This window comes from Liolophura sinensis, chromosome 1 (genome assembly GCF_032854445.1).
Source record: "Liolophura sinensis isolate JHLJ2023 chromosome 1, CUHK_Ljap_v2, whole genome shotgun sequence".
Classification (NCBI taxonomy): Eukaryota; Metazoa; Mollusca; class Polyplacophora; order Chitonida; family Chitonidae; genus Liolophura; species Liolophura sinensis.
The window spans coordinates 17,040,109-17,054,445 of NC_088295.1; the positions used below are offsets into that span (position 1 = coordinate 17,040,109).

At 38.0% G+C, this 14,337-nt stretch overlaps 1 protein-coding gene across 1 annotated transcript; it reads left to right on the plus strand.

Annotated features, from left to right (window-relative positions):
- Positions 1-55: 55 nt before the first annotated feature.
- On the plus strand, positions 56-10,152 carry LOC135475142 (alpha-(1,3)-fucosyltransferase 10-like). The gene is made up of 6 exons (XM_064754911.1): positions 56-147; positions 1,868-1,922; positions 2,453-2,622; positions 2,886-3,295; positions 3,744-3,918; positions 5,860-10,152. Exons 1-6 carry the CDS (start codon positions 58-60, stop codon positions 6,376-6,378), a joined length of 1,419 nt encoding a protein of 472 aa, XP_064610981.1. The 5' UTR covers positions 56-57; the 3' UTR covers positions 6,379-10,152.
- Positions 10,153-14,337: the final 4,185 nt, after the last annotated feature.

Genomic DNA, 14,337 nt, shown 5'->3' on the forward strand with positions numbered 1-14,337 from the left:
CTATATGACGTCACGTATTACAGGGAACCCGGGGAAAACAAGCGCGTTGGTGACAGGATGGCTGTGAAGAGGTCGCCGTATCTCGTGCGGGGCTTTGTGTGTTTCTCCCTTACTATCTGCGTTGTGATGATCTTTATCGGCATTAACGTAAGCTGTGTTAAATCGTTGGAAAGTCTCATTGCCTGATTTATCATACTTGCAAAGGAACGTGTTGACGTGGCGATAGTGGTTGTTGTTGTTCTCCCAGATAACCCCGGGGAAACAATATATCTAAAATTATTCAAGTTTTCCCAAAGTGAAATATATATTCCGCTGAAATCTACTAAAATGCACCCAACCCTTTTCTAAACATCGACACAAAATCGTTGTCTCAAAATACCGTACTCCAATGCCATCAATCTGCTTTCTAGAGCTACATATACGATCACTACACAGTTGAGAATGAATCGGAGAAGCAAGTCAGTCAACCTGTCATGCCCAGCTGTCAACCAAGTTGTAAATACCAAACGGGCACTGGCGAGCAGTCACACAGTTATAGTGACTGTCGACATGTCTTCCCTTCTATTCCTACACTCCTCTGGAGCCTATTGTGTGAATATGTCTTGTGAGTATGTGGTGGGATTTATTACAATTTGTAGGGGCCTTCCAGCAACCTGAGGATGGCTTTGGGTTTCCTACAAGTATTATTAATGCCTATCATGCAGAACAAAACGTTTTTGCTTGAACTATGATACCATGTATTCAATTGTTTTGGGCAGAAATTCACACTTTGAGTGTGCTTGTTCATTTTAAGACATATATCAGCTTTATGATGTTAATTTGAATAGATTATCTTCAAGAGCTCACTGTGGTGAAGTTACATGTGCATGTCTCTTCAGCTATGGTCTCAGTTAGGAGAGCCTCAAGGTACTGTGGGGGATAAAATAATGTGAAAGACAACAGCATGTTAATAGGGAAATTGCAGGGACAAATATTGCATAAATATAAATAAGCCTCCTAAGAGACTCCTATCCTGCCCAGCATAAGCTAGCAACTGTTCATCAGCCCAAACATTACATTAACATTGCTACAAAATTTAGAAATATTATCTTAATTCATTCAGTTGTGTTTTTTGAAATGTCCACAAATTTAGACCATATATGCCTACATTGTATATGTCTTTCTGAAAATGTACTAACTCTTAAACATGAAATATGATAAATGACTTTGAGATTCAGGGATATAACTAGAAATTGTATCAGTTATGTCAGTGTTATTGACTACAAATGAAGATACATATAGCTTAGGGCTTTGTGTAGATTTGAGTGAATTTTAATAGTAAAGTGTTGCTCTGTCATGTTTTGTGAAGCCTCTTTATCAATACATAGATTTGTTGTTTTGAATCATTGTGTATAACTTGAACATGGTCTTATCATCTCATCCACAACAAAACTGCTATTAGAGTTACAGCAGTTGGATCTGTATCATAAGCCTGCTGATTTCGCAGAGGTTTATCAGGTACATGGCCAGTAAGGCCACATGAATTTAAAATTTAGTTTTATGAGCAGAATATGTTCATTGTCGGAGGCCGCTGTAAAAACAAAAATGGTCTAATTTTTCTGAACAGTTGTTCCTGTTAAAGACATATCTACATGATCGGAAAGAATTGATAAACAGAAAAATCATGAAACAGAATAACATCAGACAAAATAAAAAGGTGGATTTTCAGTTTTACTTTTAATCCATTTTTTTTTTATTTTTGGGGTCACAATACCTGTGAAACACAATATAAAATTGATGTCACCTAATGCAGTCTTTAGAAGTGTGGTGTTACAACTTAGTCAACCTCCCTGTTTATAACTTCGTAGTACTCTGGATTTATTAACAGATACTGAGCCTCAATGACTATGATATGCTGGTGATGGATGAACATCCGTACAAGGGTATGTTTTTTTGTGCCATTGTGATTGAGAATATAAATATAAATGAAGGAATAATATTGAATACAAACCAGGAACTATCATTACTACTCATCTTATGTTTATGATAATGCCTCATTTGTAAGCTTTATGACTTCACCATGTCTTTTCTGTATTTAAAACAGTTTTGTGGAAGGCCAAGAAAACCTTGAACTTTAACATATATTTTTTTGTCTTGACTGCTTTGGGTAATATTGTGGAATCCTTGGAATGGAATTGTGGTGAAGTTCAATTTGACCACTGTATTTGGATAAAAATAAGCATATAGCTCTAGTAAATCTGGTTGTAGTATAAGAGGAAATGAGATGTCAAATGCCTTGTTAAACATATAACAATGCCTTGTTAGTACTTGAGCTAATTTTCCACATGAGAATAATGGTAACGTTTTGCTAGGTTAATGTAGTCATCCTTTAAAAATGCTAAAGCAGCACAGTTACAGTTTTCTCTGTGGAGTGTAGCCGGCATTAACATTTATTAACATTTAACTCTTACAGGTGTCCATGATGAGAATCGAGCCAATGAGGCCATACAAGAGGACATTAAGGTGCCAGTCATCATCTGGTGGACGCCATTCACAGGAGAAAAGGGGAGAGTCAAACGCTGTGGGGATTTGGACTGCTTCTTTACTGTAGATCGCCACTATCGGCATCACCCTAAAACCAAGGTGAGGTTTTGAAGATGTTTAAGAACGGTAATGAAAGTATGGTATTCTGTGAAGTAGGTTATAACTTATATGACCTAGAGTCAGGAAACACTGTGCATCATGATGGAAGCACTGTGCATCATGATGGAAACACTGTGCATCATAGAAACATTGTGCATCATGATGGAAACACTGTGCATCATGATGGAAACACTGTGTATCATGATCTTGAGGTGATAGATCTTTATACATGAAGTTGTGTTCAGTTTTTAATATTTTGGCAGGCTTTTCTATTTTATGGGACTGATTTCAATGGACTTGATCTACCATTGCCAAGAAAAGTTGGGGAAGAATGGGCACTGTTACACGAGGAATCTCCAAAGAACTTGTATCTGTTGTCTCACAAGGAAGTCATCACACTGTTCAACCACACAGCCACGTTTAGGCGGGAGTCTGACCTGCCAATAACAACGCAGTATCTGCCCAGTATTGAGTGGCTGGAGGACAAGAGCTACTTGGTGCCAACCAGTCAAAAGACAGAGTACCAAAGGACGGAGGGACTTGCGCCATTTATTTACACCCACAGTGACTGCGATCCTCCATCTGACAGAGACACCTTTGTGAAGATGCTGATGAAACACATGAAAGTTGACTCCTACGGAAAGTGTATACACAACAGGGACTTGCCAGAATTGTTAGTATCTTTATTTCATTGTCTAATCCTTGTCTTCAACAGTTCAACATGTTAACATTTTGTTTTAATGTATGTAATTTGTGCATGAAAATGTTTAGATTAGGACTCATAAAAAAGTAAAGAATTGTTTCTAGCTCCTGACCATCGCCATTGAAGTTTTGAATCTACTGTAGCTTTCTCTGGTTTGACTGCAGCTTTATCACAAGGTTTGTCAAGTACCTGCGAAAGTGCAGTAATTCCCCCTGTCCCCAGTTTCTTGCTACCATAAACCTGGCTGTTATATAAGAGTAATGTCACTAAACACAACCCCAAACACCAACCAAATAATTGACATAAAACTAATCTTCACCAATTAAATGCTTTCATAGGCAGAAAAAAAGTTTGAAAATCTATTTTATCAACTGTACATCTACACATGTACTTCTAAAACAGTGAATATTTTTTCTAGTTTGCAAGATCCCCTTGAAGGAATGGAACATCATGAATTCTACAAACTGCAAGCCAAGTATAAGTTTTCCCTCTCCTTTGAAAATGGCATCTGCAATGACTATATCACAGAGAAGGTTTGGAGGCCGTTGATGGTAGGGTCTGTACCTATCATAATGGGATCGCCCACGGCTCAGGTGAGGTCAGACCCTAAATGTCATGTTCTGTAACTATCCCAATGGGATCACCCAAGGCTCTGGTGAAGTCAGGCTCCAAATGCTAGGTTCTGTCATAATGGGTGGCCTAATGCTTAGGTGTGTTTAGACCCTAAATGTTTGGTTTTGTACTTTGTCGTAATGAGTGGCCCAATGCTTAGGTGAGGTCAGCCCCCAAGTGTTAGGTTTTGTACCTGTTATATTGAATGGCCCGATGCTTAGGTGAGGTCAGACCCCAAATGTTAGGCTCTGTACCTGTCATAATGGGTGGCCTAATGCTTAGGTGTGTTTAGACCCTAAATGTTTGGTTTTGTACTTTGTCATAATGAGTGGCCCAATTCTTAGGTGAGGTCAGCCCCAAATGTTTGGTTTTGTACCTGTTATATTGAATGGCCCAATGCTTAGGTGAGGTCAGACCCCAAATGTTAGGCTCTATACCTGTCATAAAGAGATTACCCAAGGCTGAGGTGAGGTCAGCTCCCAAATATATGGTTTTGTGCATGTCACAGTGGGTGGCCCAGTGCTTAGGTGAGGTCAGACCCCAAATGTTTGGTTTTGTACCTGTCATAATGGGGGCCGAATGCTTAGGTGAGGTCAGACCCCAAATGCTTGGTTTTGTACCTGTGATAATGGGTGGCCCAATGCTTAGGTGAGGTCAGACCCCAAATGCTTGGTTTTGTACCTGTCATAATGGGTGGCGCAATGCTTAGGTGAGGTCAGACAGCAAATGTTTGGTGCTGTACCTGTTATAATTAATGGGCCAATGCTTAGGTGAGGTCAGACCTCAAAGGTTAGGTTCTGTACCTGTCGTAATGGGATCACTTAAGGCTCAGGTAAGATCAGGCCCCAGATGTAAGGTTCTTTACCTGTCACAGTGGGATCACCCATGGCTCAGGTGATGTCAGACCTCAAATAGGTTCTGTACCTATCATCATGGGATCATCCATGGCTCAGGTGATGTCAGACCTCAAATAGGTTCTGTACCTGTCATCATGGGATCACCCATGGCTCAGGTGATGTCAGACCTCAAATAGGTTCTGTACCTATCATCATGGGATCATCCATGGCTCAGGTGATGTCAGACCTCAAATAGGTTCTGTACCTGTCATCATGGGATCATCCATGGCTCAGGTGATGTCAGACCTCAAATAGGTTCTGTACCTGTCATCATGGGATCATCCATGGCTCAGGTGATGTCAGACCTCAAATAGGTTCTGTACCTGTCATCATGGGATCATCCATGGCTCAGGTGATGTCAGACCTCAAATAGGTTCTGTACCTGTCACAGTGGGATCATCCATGGCTCAGGTGATGTCAGACCTCAAATAGGTTCTGTACCTGTCACAGTGGGATCATCCATGGCTCAGGTGAGGCATCATCCCAAGTGTTAGGCTTTGTGCATATTATAATGGAGTTTGTGAATACTCATATGTTAATTCAGTGTTCCGTAACTCACTGACATTAGAGCATTGTTTGAAATATGTACTTGAGCTTTTTTTTCAGGAAATTTGTATGAGTACCTTGAAATTTTCCTATTTTCTACTGTAACTGGTTATAACATTTGTGTGAATGAATAATGCCCATTGGGGGAAATATTCTAGTGGGCAGAAATTGATATACAGTGTAAAAACAAAATCCAAACTTTTGGTCACGTACATAAATACATCCCAGATCTTCATGCTGTGAATTATCAACTGAAATTTTCTACATTTATCGGCAGTTAAGATACTTTAAATAATGAATGACATTTCTTTGCCTCTGGGACCAAGGCAGTTTAAGCTGGGGTGATTTATCAATCAGTTTATATGTAATTGATGTACATCTTTGTTCCTGTAAATGTAGTTGTGATTCCTAGCTAAATGATGTACATATAACTTTGCAGTTGTACTGAAGTTGGTATGTACATTTGTTTTAACATTCTAGGACTTCCTTCCGGACAAGCACTCAGCCATATTTCTTCAGGACTTTGACACGTTGGATGAGTTTGTAAAGTTCATGAAGCGCCTGAATGAGGATAATGATGAGTATGAGAAGTACTTACAGTGGAAGAAGACAGGTGTAACCAACAAGTACCTGCTGGATGTGATGAAGAAGAGAGAGTGGGGCATCAATAACGATTTCAGCAAACCCAACTTCATTGACTGCCTCGAGTGCCTGGTCTGCAAGCGCATACATGAGAATGAGGCCCTGAAGACTGCTGGGAAACCCCAGAAAGTCCACCAAGCTGACCAATCCCATTACGGGTGTCCACGACCCAAGCTGTATGATTCCTCAGGCAGACAGGTGTTTGACGAAGCATGGGGGTCATTCTGGGACTCTGCGGGTCAGCTGGGGAAAGCCTTAGGGTACTTTGTGAAGAATAATATAACCTTTGACAAAGAAAAACTCTATGACAAGGCGTATTCCTTGAAAGGGTATAAAGACGCCAGAGATCTGGTTTGATCCTAGGAAATCATATGGTCGACATTTAGATTGTTTTCTCTACTGTGTTCATTGTTAAAAAAGATTAATATTTTTATCACATGCTCAAGTCTAAATGTATATTTTTATACACAATTTTTCTGTGTTGGTTTTGTGCTTGTTATGATTTTTGATACATGCTATTTTCATTTCTTGTAAACACATCTACATTTGCATGTATGTATTAAGGTGAATTTGTGTGTATAAATGTGATATGCCCAGGGCCCTGTTACATAAAGCAATCATATGATAAGTTGATTGTAATTGTTATGGCAAACATGTTGTCTTGATACTTACAATCAAAATGCACGTATTTATTTGATTTATTTTATACATGGCATTTCGTTTTGTGGGCATGATGAGTGGAGGAAATGCCTACATTTGGCATGTTACTGCCAAACTGCTCTATGTGCACATCATGTTAGTGGAAGATGAGTACTAGACTATGCAAAGAGTGAGAGCATGTAGATTATGCAAATGCAATCCTGGAAAACTTACATGTAGCCAATGATTGAATTGTGGAACAGAGCCCTGAAGCTTACAGTACATCTAGACATTCCTAGTTTCTTCTTTCTTTCACATACATGTAGTGTTTTTAAGGTGACTCATTTTAGAATATGTTCTAAAATTCAAAATGACAAAATCAAAATGTTTTAAAGTTTTTAATTTTAATTTTGAATGTGTGAATGTTTTTATTAGGTACTTGTACATGTAACATTGCAATACACTAGGCCTACTCTGCAAAGTAATACTTGATTTAATAATTAAGTGCTAATTCTCTGATTTTTTATGCAAAGATTTGAAATTTACAAATATCAGTACTAGACTTTCAAGTGTCTTATGTGCTACATTTATACCCCAGATTGTGCAGTGTTATAAGAAATATTATCTATTGTTTTTATTTCCCAGTTGTACAGCTTTGTAAGATTTTGTATGGACATGTTTGTGGTTGTGACATTTAACAAGTCATGTATTGACTGGACACAAATTGCAATGATATTAAAGGTGCCAGAAATCCTCAGTGTTGTCATGGCAGCTACTGCCTCAAAGTTAGTGCTGCACATACATGTATGTAATTATAGAACTTCAGTGGCATTATTGTTATGTTCGTGTGTATTGTCTGTATTTTGATGGTTTGTATTTGATACGCGAGTCATGCATAATCTGATAATAGGGGAGTTTCGAGTTGGAACTCTTTTGTCATCAAAGGTAAAAACAGCCCTACTATGTCATGTGAATGGTGAAAAATGTTAGGCAACCTTTGTTGACATTAACTTACTGATCATCTGTCTCACCCATTTCCAGAGGCAGGAATAATACCTCTTTCCCTTATTAACATTTAAAGGTCACAGACATGCAGGTGCTCAATCGTTCTATCATTCTTCCAGTCAAATTTATTTTGTATGATTTGTATGATACTTTTTTCAGAAGCCCATGTTATAGTGAATGTGATCAAAAATAGTTGCCTAACATTTTTGACAGGTCACACGATGCAGTTGCACTTTTCGACCTTCAACGATTACAGAGTTTGAACAGAAAACTCCCGTATTGGTTTCAGTTATGACATTTTTTGCAAATACTGCAGAATGTTTGTCATGTAGCATGGAATTCATTCTTGACTTCCTTATTGTTTAGAAGGATATGGTTGGGCTCTATTATTGCTGTTCCTTCAGATGTAGCATCTTCTGTGTCTTGTAGTTTGGATTGTTGTGTGTCAGATTGTAAATATTGATATTTATCTCAAATAATGTTTGTAAGGTATACCTGTACAGTGATGTTGATGTTATAAGATATATTATTAACTTTCCTCAAACAGAAACTATGTGATAAAAGAACTCATGGGTAATGTACATTTATTTTACAAGAAAACTGACATTAGGACATAATGCACCAAAAAACATTATGCCATTATTTTGATGTTTGTAAACTTAAACTGTAATCTGCTACATTGAAACAATTGTATTTCAGAGTGAGTTTTTAATGCAGGTCAGTTTGCAGGAAATGCTCTACAGCTACAATTTCAGTCACATCTTTCGCTACACAGGCCTGGTGGTTGATTATCTATGGTAAGACATTCAGGGTTTTGAAAGCTGTTCAATTGAAATGTGACGGAATAAATTAAACTGGGATTATTTTCCAACACTCTAATTTAAGCCATTCTCATCTAGCTTGGTGCCATGGTTGGTAGGTAGATAGAGTAATGAGTTGTCACCCTATTTTGTGAGTTCAACATTTACTTGCTAAGGTTTTGACTAGCATTGATCTAATTCTATTTTGGAAATTATATTAATTTACTGAACATGTTACTGATAGCTTCCAAATCTTTAATTGTTAAAACTAAGGAAGCACATCTTAAGTTACCCAATTAAACTTAAGTATGGGCGCCAGAAAATAAGAGGGACTTTTTGTTGGTGGAAAAGGATAACATAATTTTATCTCTGTTATAGGCCCATCATCTTGTTGTGTTGTGGATGATAAGTCAGTTTCCACAGGCATTAAAATGTTACAAACTTCTACATTTAATAACACCGGTAATACAAGTATTTTTGTTGCATAGTTTAGCTCTGTGTTTAAAATTGGTTAACAAATTTCTTGCCTTGTTTTTGTGCAATGTATATGACTTGTGTTATGTTAAGTCATATTTTTGGATGTAATGCAGATAATATGGGTGTAGTGTTTTCCAATCCTAATGTGCAGTACTTGCAGGCAACAGTGTGCCAGTCAGTATTCGGTTTGAGGTGCTTGTGTTTCTATGCAAACAGTAGGCCTACAATATTGTAGACACTTTTGTACAGGAGTTTTCATTGAGACTTGTGTCAGGTAATGTTGATATTAATGTTGACATGTATAGATTTATTCTCATGTTCTGTACAGGCCTTTCATGTTGTCTTGCCCAGATCGTTATGGCAATTGCTCACAAAGTTCTTGACCTGTAAGATCGCATGTTCAAATCTGACACTGCTTTGTGTCTGGCTCTTAGTTAAATTGAAGTTTCCTCCACACATACACGTAAACCTGACTACTGCCGTTTAACTGAGAAAAGGCAGGAGTATAGCATTAAATCCAAGTACTCATGCCAATTCAATAACTAAATTTCATGTTCTCGACACTCAACCCACTGATACACAGTAGGCTATAACAAGGAAAAATGTGGCAAACAAAATCAACTAAACCTGGACAGATTGTCAGAAAATTAAGTCATAAAGCATAGCAAATAAAAATCAGTTCTATTCATACTCCAAAGTCTCCTGACTGTAGTCGTGACCAGCTCAAGTTTATGTTCACAATGTTGGTTTGTGCAATTTTATTTTGAGATGGACTGTACACGTAATGATCAGAGGAGCATATTGGGAGTCACTGCAGGTGATGTCCTGCATGCACCAAACGTGTTGTGTGATATACGCAAGATAGACTACTATAGAAATAAAACAAGGAAATATTTATTACATTTACAGTATGCTAATACTTGATGGACTATATTTGGCTCTGGGTTGGCAATGTACATGTATATTTCAACTGTTTGTTATGATTTGTATTTTGATTTTACAAAAATTTGACGGGATTTTTTCTCCATAATAAAGAACTGTATTTGTTGTGTGAGTGTAGGCTTGCGTACTGTTTCCAGCCTGGCACACCTGCAGGAACAACTGTTGGATAAACACCTGCATCTAGTCCATATCCACTGTTTTCTTCCAGTTTCGAGATGTGCTGATTGGATTTGATTGGTGTTTTACGCCATTCTCGAGAATATTTCACGATGACGCCCAGCATTATGGTGGGAGGAAACCAGGTGTCAATGTACTGGGCATATACACTAGCACTGCTGAAGGAAAATAGTGACATCATCTCGCATGTCATAATTGTTAATCAGTGTAAGTCAGGATATTTGTCAGGTAGCTGGCAAAAGGCAATTGGTCAGTCTAATTCTTGCACCAGTAAATATGACTGCCCTTGTGTCAGTGGACAAATTATCAAGTATGATATTAAACACCAATCCAAAAATATACATGTATATGACTAATACAACTCTCCATGTGTTTAACATATGTATAATTCCATGTAAGCCTCCATGTATATCATCTGTTCCATGAGCCCAAAAGTTCAAATAGACACCAGATTTGGCCTAGCTAGTGTGGTGCTTGATAATTCAAGATTTTCAATCCTGTTTCAGTTATTTAGCCTAAGTCAATAGAAACTGGTTCATTCAGTTGACCCTATCTGCCATCAGGTCTATGTACATGTAAACAGTGCATCAAAAGTAAATTCCCCCCCCCCCCCCCCCCCCAAACCGTGTTTGACATCTACAAAGATATTTGCACAATCGTGAAATTTTACACACAGTATTTCAGTAATCAAGTCAACACACTGTAGCAAGGATCACCCTGTAGATGCAGATGTACTCCAGTGAGTGTGCACAAACGCATTATCGGCCGGATTCTGAAAATTTATGAACAGATTGAAGACGATTTTGACCACATACAACCAGACAATGTTATACCATGCTTTTGTATCACACTGAGACAGCGAGCTCACATCGTGTTAATGAGGTGTGTGATCTGATTTTTAGGGAGGACTACCCACTCTTCCCGAAGCAGATGTCTAACATCATGATCATTGGACACCATCTAACATGGCGATACACTGCTTGTTTCAACTGGTCCCACAAACTTTCAACGGGATTATGATCCAGGGAATTGGCAGACCATTGCATGTCCTCAATGCCTTTGTGTTCAAAGAAGACATTTATAACTCTTGCACTATGTGGACAACTCTTGACGTCCATAAAAAGAAATCCATTGCCATTTTGAATCTGCTTGTAAAATTTTCAAAATCTGACAAATAATGCATTTGCTCATGCTCATTGGAGCACATCTGTATCTCCAGGGCGATCGTTGCTACAATGTGTGGACTAAATTACTGAAATACAGACTACAAAATTTCACAACAATTTGCAAATATCTTGGTAAATGTCAAACAGTTTCATGGGCAACAAGTCTGGAAGTCCTTTAGGGGATGTTTAGGTATGTGGTAACATGGAGAATGGATGAGTGGGTCTGCTGAGAGTTCATGCAAAATTGGTTTTGTGTATAACCTGTACTGTATTTCCAGCATTATCCACGTAGTCACTCATGCACGACAGGTTGGAAAGTCCCTGTCACTGACAAGATCTGTGCCTCACTAATCACATCTTTCTCCCGTCTTGCACATCTAAACAGAACGTTGATCACCCTAAAACTGAACATTCATATGGTATTTCTGGCCTCTACCTATGTGAGTATTTCCTGATTGTGGATTATGAAATAAAAGTCTAATGATAAGGACTGGAGTTCTTTTGTGATAGTGTATATCATTTCAGAAAAATGTCAGACAAAGAAGAGATCTTGAGTCAGTTGTCCTATCCAAGGCCAAACTGGCAATCTTGACACCCGTACTTACCTACTTGGCACTCAGTCAGCAGGGAATAGGTCATATGCAGGCGTTATGCTCGGTGTCATTGTGTACTGTGACATGTCTGGTGTCCTATATACCGCAACTAGGTGGGGTGTCATGTCTGGTGTCTAAGATATGCTATGTCATTGAGGCAGCACATATATGGGCATGATATGGGGCCTGTGGGTTTTATTGACACACTTTGGTCAAAACAGTGAAATAAAATAACGGAAGTGACAACAAAACCTAAGCAAACACTCAGACAGATAAACGACCACTTACGAGAAAGACTGTTAACATGATAAAGTACAAATTTGGTAATAACTTCAAAAATTCTGCTTTAATCAGAAGGCATCACAGATCTACAGTTTTGTCCGAAGGCATCTCGAGTAGACAAATTAACATTTTCATTCACTGCTATAGGTGATGAATGTAATATACACAAATCCTTCAAATCCTGATACTAGATCAGCTACACAAAATCTATCAAGGATCCTTACCGGACAGCACATGAAAGCAAGACTGTGAGGACAGTAAATATAACTCTTCCTAAAATGTCAGAGAACTGGACAACCACTCACACAAGTTACCATATTCCACCTTTGAAGCTGAAGGCACATTCGTGCAAATGTAAAATTTTACACGTTTACATGCATATTCGGACTACATCAAGCACAAATATGTTTTATATAAGTTATACATGACTGCATCATGCAAGGGCCACAGTCTTTCAGTACAGTGTGCTCAAACATACTTTCTCACAGTTCTTGGACTCCATTCTTGGATGTGGAATGCATAAGTAAATGCATGAAACTATACAATATAACCATTGTGTATTGTATATTTACAACTATGTATACATGCTTGTACAGATTCTGAGTATCTTAAATAAATGCTGAATATATTTTGTCATAATATTTGGTCAAACACATCTACATACATATGTAATGTGCTCCTTTACTGGCATACATGAGGAGAGCACAGTAGTTAGCATCCATGAACATTCCCACCTGTGGACCACAGTTTTTCGCACATAGCGCCAGTACCAGGTGCATGCCACTTTGGTGGAAATCTGCATGATTTCCCACAAACTTTATGTAAGACTGCATTAACATCCCAATAGGGAACTCGTAAAACTCATTCTTGTCTGTATCGAGATGGTCCAAAACTGTCAACTCATTTGTTCTTTCCTTTATTATCATCACAATTATTGGTGTAGGCGTGCTCATACAACATATACATGTATGAAGTGCACATGCACTGCAACATCCCAGAAAACAATGATGAATTCTACTGTCATCTGGATCTTCTGTGTAGCTCGTCCTGGAGTCTCTCAGTATGTGAAAACTACCAACCCCTTTAATAATGCCAACAAGTCCCCGAGAGGCGTGTAACCAAATAAAGATCAAAACTTCTCCCAGGTTGTTCAACGGCAGGATTGAACCATCACCACACATCTCTGATGATTCAAAGACCCGAATGTAAGCAACATGCCCAGAATCTTTCCTAGATCAGACAAAAATGGCTATGTTCAATAACAAAACTTGGTTTGATGTCACAGCAAGGACAAATGGCAAGGTAACAAATGAGAACCCACTTAATCAGCCTTTAAGAAGGGTCTTCTATAGTTATCTATTTTTCTGGTCAGGTTTATCACAAGACTGCTAATTCTTAGAAAGCAGATAATGACTGGATATGCTTTGCTCAACAACACTTCTTTTGGTTCAATTATGTTCTGATTTTTGCTTCTCCCACAACATTTTTCCAAAACAATACAGACATTCACATCAGTAAAACACCTGAAGCTCACATACCTTATGTTTACTAACGAGTCACAAAAGGTAGACAAAGGGAGTTCTTTAATACAGAGGAGGCTGGATTATCCTCCAGGAATTGATCTTTTCATAAGACCCCTCAGATGTATTTTTGTCATTTTGTCAACCTTTCTGAGATATAGGACATTTGGCTTAAGTACTTTTAATGGAACTTTAATCAACATATGATGTTGTCACGTCAGGTGGCATTACTTTTAAGACAGGGATTTCCATGTCATCAGGTTTTCCTTACTTGTTCATAAGTCATTTCTATCATTTTGACAACAATTCAGTTAAGAAACAAGATTTCACATCATATGGACTGTATCCCCAACTTATTAACAGCCTGGACTTCATTAATCTTTTGTGGTAATTAAGTCTTATCAAAACTTGGTCTTTTACACAACTTTTCAAAAGATACAAAATAATATGTGTAAGCAGAATAATATCAACGGCCAAGAAAACCAGCACATGCTTATATCATTACAATGGATATATGTATAAACCTTCCATGAAATATGTATCACTACAGACATGAAAACATCTATCTACACATCAAAACAGTCAAGGAGTATACTGCAATTAATCAGCAATTGGTAAAATTTGAAAAAAAAAAAGAAAAAAAAAAAACAATTCATACGAAACTCATACGTAACAATATATACTGTAAAATATCAACGATCGACACCAGCAATTA

What these genes read in the sequence shown, in the direction of transcription:
- LOC135475142 (XM_064754911.1), top strand. Translation starts at nt 58, where the DNA reads ATGGCTGTGAAGAGGTCGCCGTATCTCGTGCGGGGCTTTGTGTGTTTC. An exon ending in TGATCTTTATCGGCATTAAC is followed by an intron (nt 148 to 1,867) that starts GTAAGCTGTGTT and finishes ATTTATTAACAG; the next exon opens with ATACTGAGCCTCAATGACTA. An exon ending in AACAGGGACTTGCCAGAATT is followed by an intron (nt 3,296 to 3,743) that starts GTTAGTATCTTT and finishes TATTTTTTCTAG; the next exon opens with TTTGCAAGATCCCCTTGAAG.